The 13,088-nt window shown below is 23.7% G+C and overlaps 1 protein-coding gene across 1 annotated transcript in view; it reads right to left on the bottom strand.

Moving 5' to 3' along the window:
• Window positions 1-11,823, bottom strand: part of gem (transcription factor CP2 like gemini) — a 21,931-nt gene extending 10,108 nt beyond the window's left edge. The window contains exons 1-7 of the mRNA XM_011507443.1: window positions 11,678-11,823; window positions 6,849-6,926; window positions 6,227-6,439; window positions 5,713-5,857; window positions 5,235-5,487; window positions 4,484-4,782; window positions 3,357-3,433 (exon numbers count right to left, since the gene is read on the bottom strand). Of these exons, the coding sequence (XP_011505745.1) occupies window positions 3,357-3,433; window positions 4,484-4,782; window positions 5,235-5,487; window positions 5,713-5,857; window positions 6,227-6,439; window positions 6,849-6,926; window positions 11,678-11,796 (1,184 nt within the window). The 5' untranslated portion in view covers window positions 11,797-11,823. The remainder of the gene's footprint in view (window positions 1-3,356; window positions 3,434-4,483; window positions 4,783-5,234; window positions 5,488-5,712; window positions 5,858-6,226; window positions 6,440-6,848; window positions 6,927-11,677) is intronic.
• Window positions 11,824-13,088: the final 1,265 nt, after the last annotated feature.

Genomic DNA, 13,088 nt, shown 5'->3' with positions numbered 1-13,088 from the left:
AGAGGGAGAAAGAGATATGATGTAGAGAGAGAGAGAGAGAGAGAGAGAAACAGGCCTCCCCCACCCCACCCCAATGAAATCTTCGTTCCGGAGAAGCTAATAAAAGAGGTGTGCGCAAGTCAAGTCCCCGCACGCTCTTTTACTCAAGTGACGCTCCGTCACGGGTAGCCCTTCCCTCTGACCGCCAACTTCTCTTATCATAACTTATGCGGTTTTAACTGTGAATGAGAGCCTCTGCTTGATGAGCCGGTTCCTTCATCCGTTGTCTTTGACGATCCATATGTGCGGTATCATTAGCAATTGCCGGATTTCCTTTCGGGATGAGATTCACAATTTATATTATTGCCAATTTACTGGTCATCGTAGGCTTTTATTTTCGACTTGTTCTGACTAGTTTCAAGTAGATTGAGTCGTTCAGTCAGACGTCGACTCGCGCAATTCTCAATTCTTATTCTCCTCATCCACGTCTCCACTGTTTCTATTGTCCCCCCCCCTCCCACGCCTTTGGTGATTGTCACTAGCAACAATATATTTTTAGACCCTTGGCGTCTACTCGACTTTCTTCCAATATATATAATTTTTTCACACTTTTTATCATAAAACATGTGTACTTAATTAGTAAGCTTATAATGTAATTATTGAATTATCATATTTTTTACAAAAAATATTATACTCGTGACTCATTGTTGATTAAATTAAAAACATTTTTACATAAGAAATATTTGACTCCGACAACGAGAACTAATAACAAGAATGATTATAAGTCCGCTTGCTGATTAATAACTTATCGAATACTTGAAATCAAAGATAAAAAGTATGTAATTAATTTTGAATTATTTTTGTTTCTTATTATTTTTCCAGATATTTGAATAAATAACTAAATAAGTATAAATAATATATATATATATATATATTTTTATTTATTTATTACTTACTTAAAAAAAATCTGTTGTCTTTATTTATGGATTTGCGGTTAAGTATAAATTTAAATGAAAAATATATAAACGTAGGCATAACTTAAATGGACCAAACTATAATTAAAGGGACTTACGTATGATAAATTCGAATGAGAAGTTAATTAAAATATTATTTATAACACGGCGCCAAAGCGAATAAAAGCATATAGTATTGGTGCGACTGTCGATTGCAATATTATATCAATATATGTGACAGCTGCCGATATAATTGTCAAAAGTTTTAGACTTATACGACATAAATTATACGAAATAATACGACATAACTTTTGTTTAACATCATTCCTTCTAATGAGCATATTATATAAAGTTAAAAATGTCTACAGATGCTAAAAGTATAACAACGTCTTTCTTGATCGATATATTCAGCAATTTTTAATTTACATACATTAAATATTAATTTTCTTAATATATAAAATTATAAATTTATATCTGATATTACAATCAAGCCATTCTAATTTATAACATTTTCAGACGGCATTTATATTTTTTCACAATTTTTGAATTTTTTAACTTTAATATAGATAATAAAAAATTTCTTTCATAATACGTTAAGATGTCTATCTAAATTATTTCGTGTATATTCTATTACTAAATTATTGTATTATTTACTATTGCACTTCTTTTATTTAATGATATTTTTATTAACTTTCTAATTAAAAAATTTGGTGTAATTGTCAACTACTTACTTAACTACTTTCACATTAATTTTTTGATAATTATCAATAATTACATTGAAAAAAAATATTTTCTATGTTTTATACACCAATAAATCAATTTAAAAGTATTTTATCGGTCTAATCGTGTATATATATATATATATATATAACTTATATATTGTTAAACAATTATAAATGTTTAATCATTCTTCATATAATGTACATATGTCTTATTGTCATATTTAACATCTTTAGAATATCTTATTTATTATATTAGCTGACTTAACGAGATTTCGGTGGTGTTGCGTGATATCTGGACATTTGACTTTTTTCCAAGTTTTTTTCCACTATTATTTGGTATTCCACTATTATTGCATATAATATATTATACACATAATATTGTCTTTCTACATGTCGATCGTAGATAAAAATGTGTAGAATATTATCGTCTTGATGTATCATCTTTCCTTATAAAGTGTCATTTGCAAAAAAATTTTTTACATGTATTTATAGTTATTTTATTTTTATGCTTATACGAAAATTTGTATGTTTCGTAAATAATTATGCTTCACGGTAGTTGCAATTTCTGTTTTTTTTTTGTACAATTTATTGAAATAAAATGGCTAATAGAAAAAATGAAATAAAACCATTTTTTAATAATAAATAATGCAGTTGTGATACATTTTCTTAAAAAATTAATTTATTTGTTACATATTTAGATTAATAAAAAACAAGTAAATAAGACATTTTATTATTTAAAAAAATTAATTCTCTAATGACTTATTTTTACACCTATGACTAATGTTAAGGTAAATATGATTGCTTCATTTCTAATGTTTATTAATAAATAATAATTATTAAATTTATCTTGCTATATAAATTTCTTAATTGATAAGAAATAAGGTGGAAATTAAATTATTTAAATTTATCAATTGCCTACTATAGTTTTTTGGTTAAAGATTCGCGAAAGTTTTTAAATGTTTAAATAATTAGATATCGATGCATAATTGTGTTCTACATGATTAATATTTCTTATTAATTGAATGCATAAATTCAGTCTTTTGCTTACTCTACAATAAATATTCAATTATACTTATGTATACAATCTGGATTGTACATTCATTAATTACAATTAGTAATACATTTATTAATTTAAATATAAATCAATAGCTGAATAGATGTTTGAATTAATAATTTGATTTCTTTACTTCCGAATTATTTCACAATGTGCTTCAATGTCTTTTATATATGGGTGCGTTTTGTAAGTAATACTAATTTTTTATTGTGAATAAAGTCGAAGTGAATTAAGTCAATTTAGGTACATAATGTGTACGTACACACACACACACACACACGCGCGCGCGCGCGATATTATAGTACATAGTTATTAACTAAAAAAAAAAAAAATTAATTATGTTAATTAAAATTTTCAAAAGTATTTCTTTATTTACATGACTTATGTTATATTATATAACTAATAATAATTACATAAAAACAAATTTAAAAAGTATAAAATTTATTGTAAGTAATTATTTCTTATAATTATAATTAACCTTTCAATATTTAATAAAATGTCATGAAAAGCAATAAAAAGTTTTCTATCATAATATTATTAAATAATTTAAACAAATTATGAGATTCATATATATGTTTTATCCTTTTATTGAATGCTTCCAAGATTAATAATATATATAAAATTAAATAGAGTTAAGAATATACTCACATGGAATCAGTCAGTGTGCAAGGACTTTCTACATTTTGATTAACTGAATTAGACGTTGTAAGTGTATCAAGAGGTATCTAAAATAATGAAATGACAATGCATTAATTTGTCTATGTCATTTATAAAGATAAAAGAAACAATAAATTGATACATATACATATTTAAATATTTTTGATACTAGAATTTAAATAATTTTCTTTAAAAATCGTAAATATTAAAATAATTTGTAAATTTAAAACGAATTTCAATTATAGACATAATATTGAAAAAATTTATCATACATCATCTTGCGTATTCAGAGGAAGGATTATAATAACAAATTAGAAAAAAGAGTTGATGCACTCCGACTTTATCTAGATGGATAAATTGAAAAACTTTTGTCCAACGTTGAAAAGAGTCAAAGACATTCGACAGATCAATCTACCCTATTCAGAACGATAAAGACGATTTATACAATATAAATTGTCAATATTGACTTCGGTATTCAACGGATTTTTCAGGGCGACTTAATAAGTTAGTATCGATTGTAAAAAATAATAGTTGACTATATTGACTCGAACTCGTACCCTTAAAGATTTGAAGAATCTCGCTTTATCGACAATACAAGCTCAGTAATTCGGAATTCTTTTCTCGATTCTTACTTTTATTTTGTAGCATCGAGAGCACCCCCAATTTATCCCTTTAGATCAAGCCAAAATCCAACAATAAATACAGTATTAAATTTCTTTTTAGTCTTGTCTATGCCTTTCACTCACCTCCGTGATTTCACAAATAAGTGAATACATCAATCTAAGCCGAACTTAAGAGTTGAATATCTCCGTCCTAAATAATATTATTACAATTAATCTAATAATATTTATCATTAGATTAATTGTAGTAGCGATTTTTATTTCTTTAAGAGATTAAATTTTTTTCTCTTTAAAACATAAATACATGGCACATAGATACTTAAGAACTGAAAATTTATTTTACAATTAATCTTCAACAACTTTTCATCCAATGCACTCATTAATTTTGAATAACATGAATATTAGATGATAAGTAAAGGCTATATGTTTGATTGACTGAAATAGATTATTAAAATGCATAATTCATATAATTATACGAACAAATTATATTGCACTTACATCAGAGAGTATAGTACAATCATAACTCGGCTGATATTTGTCTTGTTCGTGTGGCGGTCGACGCTGTATTTTATCCCGGTCCTGCTTATGTTTGCGATCGGCTCCTTTCAACTTAAACACTTTTATTTTACACGAAGCTGCGTGTAGTTGGGTGCCACTAGGTAATCGTGTTTCCACCTGAATGCGAAATGGTACACCCTTCTCGCCACCGTGTTTCTTCGGCGTGAATTCTGTGCTAATACAGTTGATCTGTATACGAGAGAGGCGGGGAGAAGGGTCGAGGGATAGAGAGAAAGTGTCTGTTTATTATGGTAAATATATAAATATAAAAAGTGAAAGGTAATTATGAACAATAAGAATTAGTTATACAGTTATAAACAAGTACAAAAGATTTGTATAATCACAAGTAAAGAATTATTGAATGGATGCGCATACATATAAATTTAAACATTTAATTCTCTTTTTTAGGCTTTCATGGAGAGTCAAATTAATTAAGAATATTCTTTTGAAAATTTAAAATAGCTTACAAAACAATTCGAAAATACTTAAGTTTTTAACTGTCGTCATTTTAACTTACAAATGTAATAATACCGGAGTTTTATTGTTTTCTTCAATATAAAAGAAAAAATTGTGAAAAATGTATACAATGGAAATTTTTTTTTTAATGTATCCATTTGTTTTTTAAAAATATTTACATTTATACGAAAATAGAAGGAGTGATTTAACACACCGTTGTAAAAATTCAACCAACGAAACTTTGATTTTAAACTTAATGACGAAAAAAAATTCACCTTTATACAACAGCCGATTTCCTTATTGGGATTCCACGTGAAGTCAACGCTGTTATAGGAAGATGAAGGTTCGCATACGTCAATCATTCCATAGCTAAGAGGGACATCAACTTCTAGTAGACGTTCACCTGGCCTAGCCTGTTGCCATGCCAAAATTTGTTCGCGTTCAGTGTACTGAAGTCGACGCTCATGAAAGCAAATGCGAATCGTTGACTGGAGAATATAAGCATAATTTAGGATTATGAAATAGCTTGTTTAAATATAATTTTCGAAGTGTATAAATACTTAATCATTTTGTTTAAATTATAAAATAGCATTAATTATAATTTTGTTATAATTATTATTCGGTAACACAATTATTATATTATACATACTGTAACACAATTATTATATTATACATACGGTAACACAATTATTATATTATACAGTATAATTTACCTTTAAAAGTTTTCCACGATAAGTTGACAGATCGCCGAGTTTTTTCAATTTAATTTCGTATGATTGTCCCTGATTAAGATATGTCAAAGTTTCTTCGTTCACTTTGGTAGCAATGCTAGTTGCTGCAGCCAAAACGTATTGAAAGCTACAAGCACATTTTAGCCAAAGTTAATAATTTTTCAATTAATTTTATTCATTATGAATTTCATTAAATTTTATAGGAGCATAATTTTAAATTTTTAATTAATATAGTTAACGATTTATTTTTATTTTATTATGCAGAATTAACATAGACTTAAATCATTTCAAAGCAATAAGGTTTCAACAGTCTTGCTAAAAAAAAAAAAAAAACAAACAAACAAAAAAACTTTAATAAACAAGCTAGTTTATTTTTGCATTGATATTAGTATGTCGTCTCACTTTTTAATTGTCAGATTCTTTTATAAAAAAGGAATGTTAGTGAAATTACTCAAAATTCATTTTTACATACTTTCAAGCATATATATAAACTCACCAACATTTCTCATTGAACTCATTTTCTTGCTGAGAAGAAGATACATGATTGCCACAGGTAGAATTTGATGAATAGTCATCACTTGATGAATAGATTAACTGATGAAGATTTGTTGGATTTCGTCCACTATTAATACTGTCCGCTTCCACAAGACTGTTATTCCCATTGTTAGCCAATGAATCAGTACTAGTCTTTTGAGAGACATGGTTCAAACTAAAAAATCACAAATAAAAGTATATAAGAATCTACTTTAATAACGTAAAATAATTCAATTTTTTTAATTTTCATTTATGAATGTTTAATTTTGATAATCAAATAAAATGTAATGCAGTAAAATAGTTAATTTTATATCTTTACTATAATATGTACATATATTAATATGCACATATCACAAAGAATTTTTTATTTGTATAATATATATATATATATAAAATACCATATAATAGTTAAACTGACAATAGTTATTTCAAAAATTTTATACATATTCATTCTTCATAAATTTCAGTTTCATAATTATACAGTAGACAATATTAATTTAAACTAATTATCAAACTACATAAAATAATAAATGCAAGATATTTTTCATTATAAACATATATGTTTTTTTATTTTATAAACTCACATTTGATTGTGTTGATTTTCGGGTGATGGCGCTTCTTGTTTAAATACTGTGAGTGACGGTAAAGCTAACAAAGCCTCACTGTGATGAAAAAAAAAAGAAATATTTAGTTATAAAAGTCAAAAATACAAACATTATTCTAATTTAATAATACAATAATTTTTATCATATATGTATATATATATATATATATATATATAGATAAATATTATCGAGATATAAATGAATAGATCTACGAATTTTAAAATAATACATGAAATAAATATTCATGGCTTTATTTTAAACCTTTTATTATCAATATTTATTGTTGTAATATTCTTCATTGGTATGTAATGTATTAATTAAAATAATTTGTAGAGTATAAATAAAATGCATAATATATGTGTTATGTATATTTCTAATTATTCTATGTTTCTTTGTTATAAGCTATAAGTTATTAACTAAAAAATTAGCATTTTATTAGGTTATATCGTATTTTTTAATGTTCAGATCCATTTTGATTGACCTGAAATTAATTTATTGTGATTATTTAAATTGAATTTTAAAGATTGAAATTATTATTGAATTATACATATAATTTTTCTAATATTTGCATTATTAATTAAACATTTTTTAATACATTAAACATGATGCTGAGATTTTTCATTTACAAACTTTTTATAAACCAACTACATTCTATTTCTTATAATCGCTAAGCTAACATTAATCAGTTATCAAATATTTTTTTTATTTTTATTATATTAATAATTAGGATAAACATGCATGTACTACGTTTATATAAATAATTTTATATCAATCAGACGTTTGTACATCATTGCAATCTTTAATGTAAATTAAATTGAAAATGTATGTATCCTTTTTGCTTTCAATAGTCTTGATACATTAATATAAATTCTATATTTTTTTAATAATAAATTAATAAATATTTTGTAGATATTAAATGATTTTAATTTATTAATTATATTAGATTATTGATATATCAAATTTAACACTCATATACGAGAATAAATCAATTTATAAATTTAAGACATGCTTTTAAATAAATTTTTTGCGTGTTTGCGCGTATGATAAAACAACTTTGTTACATTGATTGACATTTAATTATATTATATTTATTATGGAATTATATTGAATAAAAAAATAATAATATTTATAGCAAGTTCATCTCAATTTTGATAAGTTCTGTTTGAATATTTAAACATAGAAAGAAATGAATTTGTGAAATATAATACACTTTTATATAAAAAAATGTCTTATATACTTTCTTTTAGTACTTTATTTAGTAATGTAATGTATTGTTTAGATTATACAAATTTTTATCGATGTTCTATATTAAAAATCCGCAATATAAAAACATAAAATAAACTTTCATACTATTTAAATTTAACAAATGTTCCTAGTATTTTAATCATTATAATGCGAATAGAATTATTTTTTCTAGACATTTGACTTTTAATATATACATATAAAAATGAAATAAAAAATACTTGTATTTTTAATGAAGAATTTAATTCATTTAAATTAAAAACTTTAAAAATCTATTTTAAATTTATTTTAAATTAAACCCGTTTTATAAAACAAAAAGAATAATCAATTGGTAAAAAAAAATGTTAAAATTAATTTATGAAATTGGATTGCAAAACATTTCATAGAATATTCCTTTAAATCGATACACTTCACTTTTAATATTTATCATTTTTTTTTCTTTTTTTTTTTTTTTTTTTTTTTTTTTATTTTTATGACATTCCAAAATCTTGTTAATCTTGAGAATTTTGGCCTTGGAAACTAATGGCATTTTATTATGTCTATTTTTTCGTTCTTTATTGCTGTACTTGGTCAAGACAGTGAAAGTCTATTCTATAAAATATCTATATCTATAGAAATATTCAAAATATTCTAATTTTATAAAAGTGAGAGTTTAATATTGTAAAATGCATTGATTGTGGTATACTGACCACTCTTGATATTCAAAAACAAACATTTTAAACGTTTTAAACATAAATACTTGTCAATTCATAAAATGTAATAAATGATTTATAAAATAATAGAGAAATAATAAAAAATAAAGTAATACTTTAAATATTACTTATATAAGTTTTTTTAAACTATACTTTATTCCTTACTTCAATTTATTATTGTATATTAATAATCTAAAGTCTTTTGAAATATTTTTTTGTTCTAATATTTTATTTGATAAAATATTAGATTAAGTACAGTTGAACTGGTTTGTATATTTATAATAGCATTTTTTTCAAGAATTATATCTAAATTCAATTTTTTGTTATAATTTAACCTTTGTGTTATAAAAAAAAAAAAAAAAAAAAAAAAAAAGTGGAATTACAATCTGGAAACTCATTTAACGAGGTAAGATAGATAAGGTGAAGCTGGTATATATATATATATATCTTTTTGGTTTAATTATCTTTAATCGGTGTTTTTCCACAGATAACGGACCTGTACTTGTGATATTTCTAAATATCTACGATTACTAGAATTTATTTAAAAAAAAGTTTGGTTTGCCTGCGTCGTATAAATGTCATAAAGTTCTTTTTTTCACAAATTGACATTTGAAAATATATGGAATTTTTATCTCGACTTAAGCATCTCAATAATCTTTCATTATTTCTTAGCATCTAACGTGAGCAAATAAAAACTTATTTATTAATTTTTATAAGACTTGTTCTTTAAAATTATTCGGAAACAAAATACACTAATATTTCAATATTTGATATAAGTAACGAAACGTTTCGAAAATCTTATAATATTTGCATTCGGCACATAATAAATTTTATTTTTATTTTGTGTATACTTACAATTATAACATTTCATTTTTATTATTTTTTATCTTGAATTACGCGTTGAACTTCATATTATATTAAATAATAAATTTCCAGTTAATTGAACTCCGTAAATAAATATTTAAAAATCTATTTTGCATGTGTTAGAACATGTTTAGCTCTTGTAATTGCTGATAGAAATTTGTATTAATTTATTTATTTTTAATGAAAGTTATATTTGCTTTTCATTTATTTGTGCTTTATAACGAGATTTTGCATTTTATCCCCCTTTTTATTATATAGAGAATCACTTGTTGCAAAGTAGTGATAGTTCATCACTAACTAATATGCGCACTTTGAATGAAACGATTGAAATTTATCAAATATTTACCGACTTTGCAACAAACCTTCTTTTTATCATGTTAGCATTGCTATAAATTTCAAGATACTAAATACTGAAGAAATCTTTTCCACTTTTATCACTGAACGTAAGTTGAAATGAAGCAATAGAAAAATTTAATAGTTCTTTCTTGAATAAAATATTTATCTTCGATTTTTTTTATTTCGATTATATCACTAAGTTCATTTTATAACTCATATACCCTTCCGTTTACTTTGTTTTTATTATTTCCGTTTCTTTATAGTTTGTAATAGTGGTTTATAGAGGGGGTAAGTTTATGAATAAACCAAATGTCGTATACATTTGAAGTTTATGATTACACAGAAGGAATTAAGTACCAATAGCTTCATATATTAGACAACGCGTTGGTAACGATGTCAATTAATGTGCGCAGTCGACTGGTTTCAATCCGATCAATTTTTCGCGCGGTTGTCTTGATTAGATTTGCCCATGTGTTAACTTAAATACTTGCATGCATGCATGCACATAGCAATACATATATTACATTGAAAATTACAAATAATGTTTATAATATATAAAAAGTTTCGTAATATTACAATGGCAAGTATTGGTATATGCATGTGTGGAAGTTTGTACATGCGTAAATATATACAATATGAGACTACGAAATCGTATTCAAACGATGACTGTACATATTACTAAACTTCGTTATCAACATATTATCTAATATATGAATCTTTTGAATATATTAGGCACACACACTTCACGGTCATCATATCCATCTCATTTATTTCATATTTTCTTTATTTTTATTAGAATAAAGTTAAGTAATACTCCATTAACAATTTGTTTCATACGTACAAATATTAACTTATGGATGAAAATTTAAGAGAAAACGTAATATTTTAAACAAGTTTTTATAAAAACGTATAATAATAGAATTCACTTTTATAATATTATATAATAATAAAATTAATAATAATAATAATAATAATAATATAATTACAAAATAATAATAATATAATATTTTATAAAAATTTAATTTATACAGTTGCGACTATTAGAAGAAGACAAGTTTCTTACGTTTTCAAAGATTATGTAATTGCTTTTGTGAAGTTTGGATAATGGGAAATCTTAATAAATTTGTTTGATATTTGATAATTAGCCATTTACAGATCTTAACTACAAAGTATTGTATTGTTCAAAAAAAATCTGTCATTTCAATAATATTTTGATATAAGTTAACAAAATAACACCAAGTTGTAATTAAAACATTATATTTAAAAATCTCAAGAATATATAAAAATATATATATATTTATTCAAAATTTTATAGGGATATATATTATGTCCGCTCCGTTTATAAAACTGCATATTATTAAATTAAAAAAAAAAATTTAATTATAAAACATCTGTTACTTTCATTATTATAAGAATCTTAAATATTGTTGTATATTTTAGAAATATTAATATAATTCTACATGAAACACAAATTTATGAGAATGATTAAATTCATAAATACATTATGAAACATCATAACACTTTCTTAAAAGTTGATATATTATCAACTCTTAATAACTATAAATTCCTCAAGAACATTTTGAATCTGTTGAAAATATAAAACAAACTGTAGCAGTCATATTGATAATGAGATATAAATTGCAAATCCATGCTAAAGGACAATGAAAGATATACCTCATATTATAAGAAGCAACAGCGGTTGCAAGATGAGAAGCTGCAAGAGCTGAAAGTGAACCATCATAATCCACAGCAAGGTGTTCCGCAATCTCTTCAACCTGAGTTGACCATCCCATAGAACTATTGCCTCCTATGGTTCATAAATGAAAATATACATTCATTAGGTACGTCTTAATATATGATAATAGTTAAATATAATTAGAACAATTTAAAAGCATTTTAGTAGAGTTTCAAATAGATTATATGCAATAATTAATTACAAATTCTCAGTTTTTATTCTGATAATATAAAATTAAGAATATTTCCTTAATGTTTTCACTAATATTAATTGGCTGTTTGTAGTAAAAATAAATAAATAATAAATATAACTTTTTTTTTAGTTTTTTAACTATAGTAGTCTTTCTAGTGGTGGTAAAAAATGTCAGCACTTTAAGCCTAAATTATAACAGATTTCAAATCATATATTTTTAATGATTTTAAAAGTTAGTGCTCTTATATATTAAAAGTATATGCATACTTTTATAAATGTGTTATAAATAATTATGGAGTAAAAACATATAGTCAATGAAGATTGATTAAAATCATAGCATTAATCGATTGACCAAATATTTGATTTATTAATTAATATAATATTTATAATTTTACTTATTTACATATCCTTATATTTTTGTAATAATAAATTGCCAGAAATTTAGAAAAATGTTAAATTATCAGAAAATATTAGAAAATTTAAGATAAAAATAAGAAAACATAATTTTAACCGGATAAAAACATGAATTTCGAATCTTATTATTATATGATCAAAAAAGTCTTACGTTTTCATTTTAAAAGACATAATAAAAATGTTTTTTATAAATATTTAACGAATTTTATTCATTTTCGATTTTTACAAAATTGTATTTCAAACACAATATTAAAAATTATTCTTCGTTATACTCTAGTTATATCATTACGTAACAATTATTTTAATAAATTTATTTTTCAATTTTATTTAAAAAATTTTCCAAATAAAGTTCTTTATTTTCAAACGATTGCCTTTTATTATTTTAATTATTTTTAAAATTATGAAATTCTACAAGTAAACGATTTTTTGTATATTTGGATATTTAAAATAAATATTATACATTAATGCGAGTTCGATATTCTATTGACTACAAACTGATTAATGAATATATCATACATATTTATATAAGATTATTATAATAATAATATAGTAGAAAATACATGCATACAATAATTTTCTTAGAAACTATTAAGATATCCTTGAAATAAGTATGATTACGAAGATACAATTATTACTTACGGAAATGTGATATAATGGTTACATATATATGTATTTATTATCTACTTATGTATTGCTTAACATAGTAAACTTTATAACAATTTTAAGTGTTACCTCTGAATAATT

The sequence above is a fragment of the Ceratosolen solmsi genome, unplaced genomic scaffold (genome assembly GCF_000503995.2).
Source record: "Ceratosolen solmsi marchali unplaced genomic scaffold, CerSol_1.0 scaffold6, whole genome shotgun sequence".
Taxonomy (NCBI): Eukaryota; Metazoa; Arthropoda; class Insecta; order Hymenoptera; family Agaonidae; genus Ceratosolen; species Ceratosolen solmsi.
Note: the sequence above shows the minus strand (reverse complement) of the source record. Positions and strands in the feature narration are given on the sequence as shown.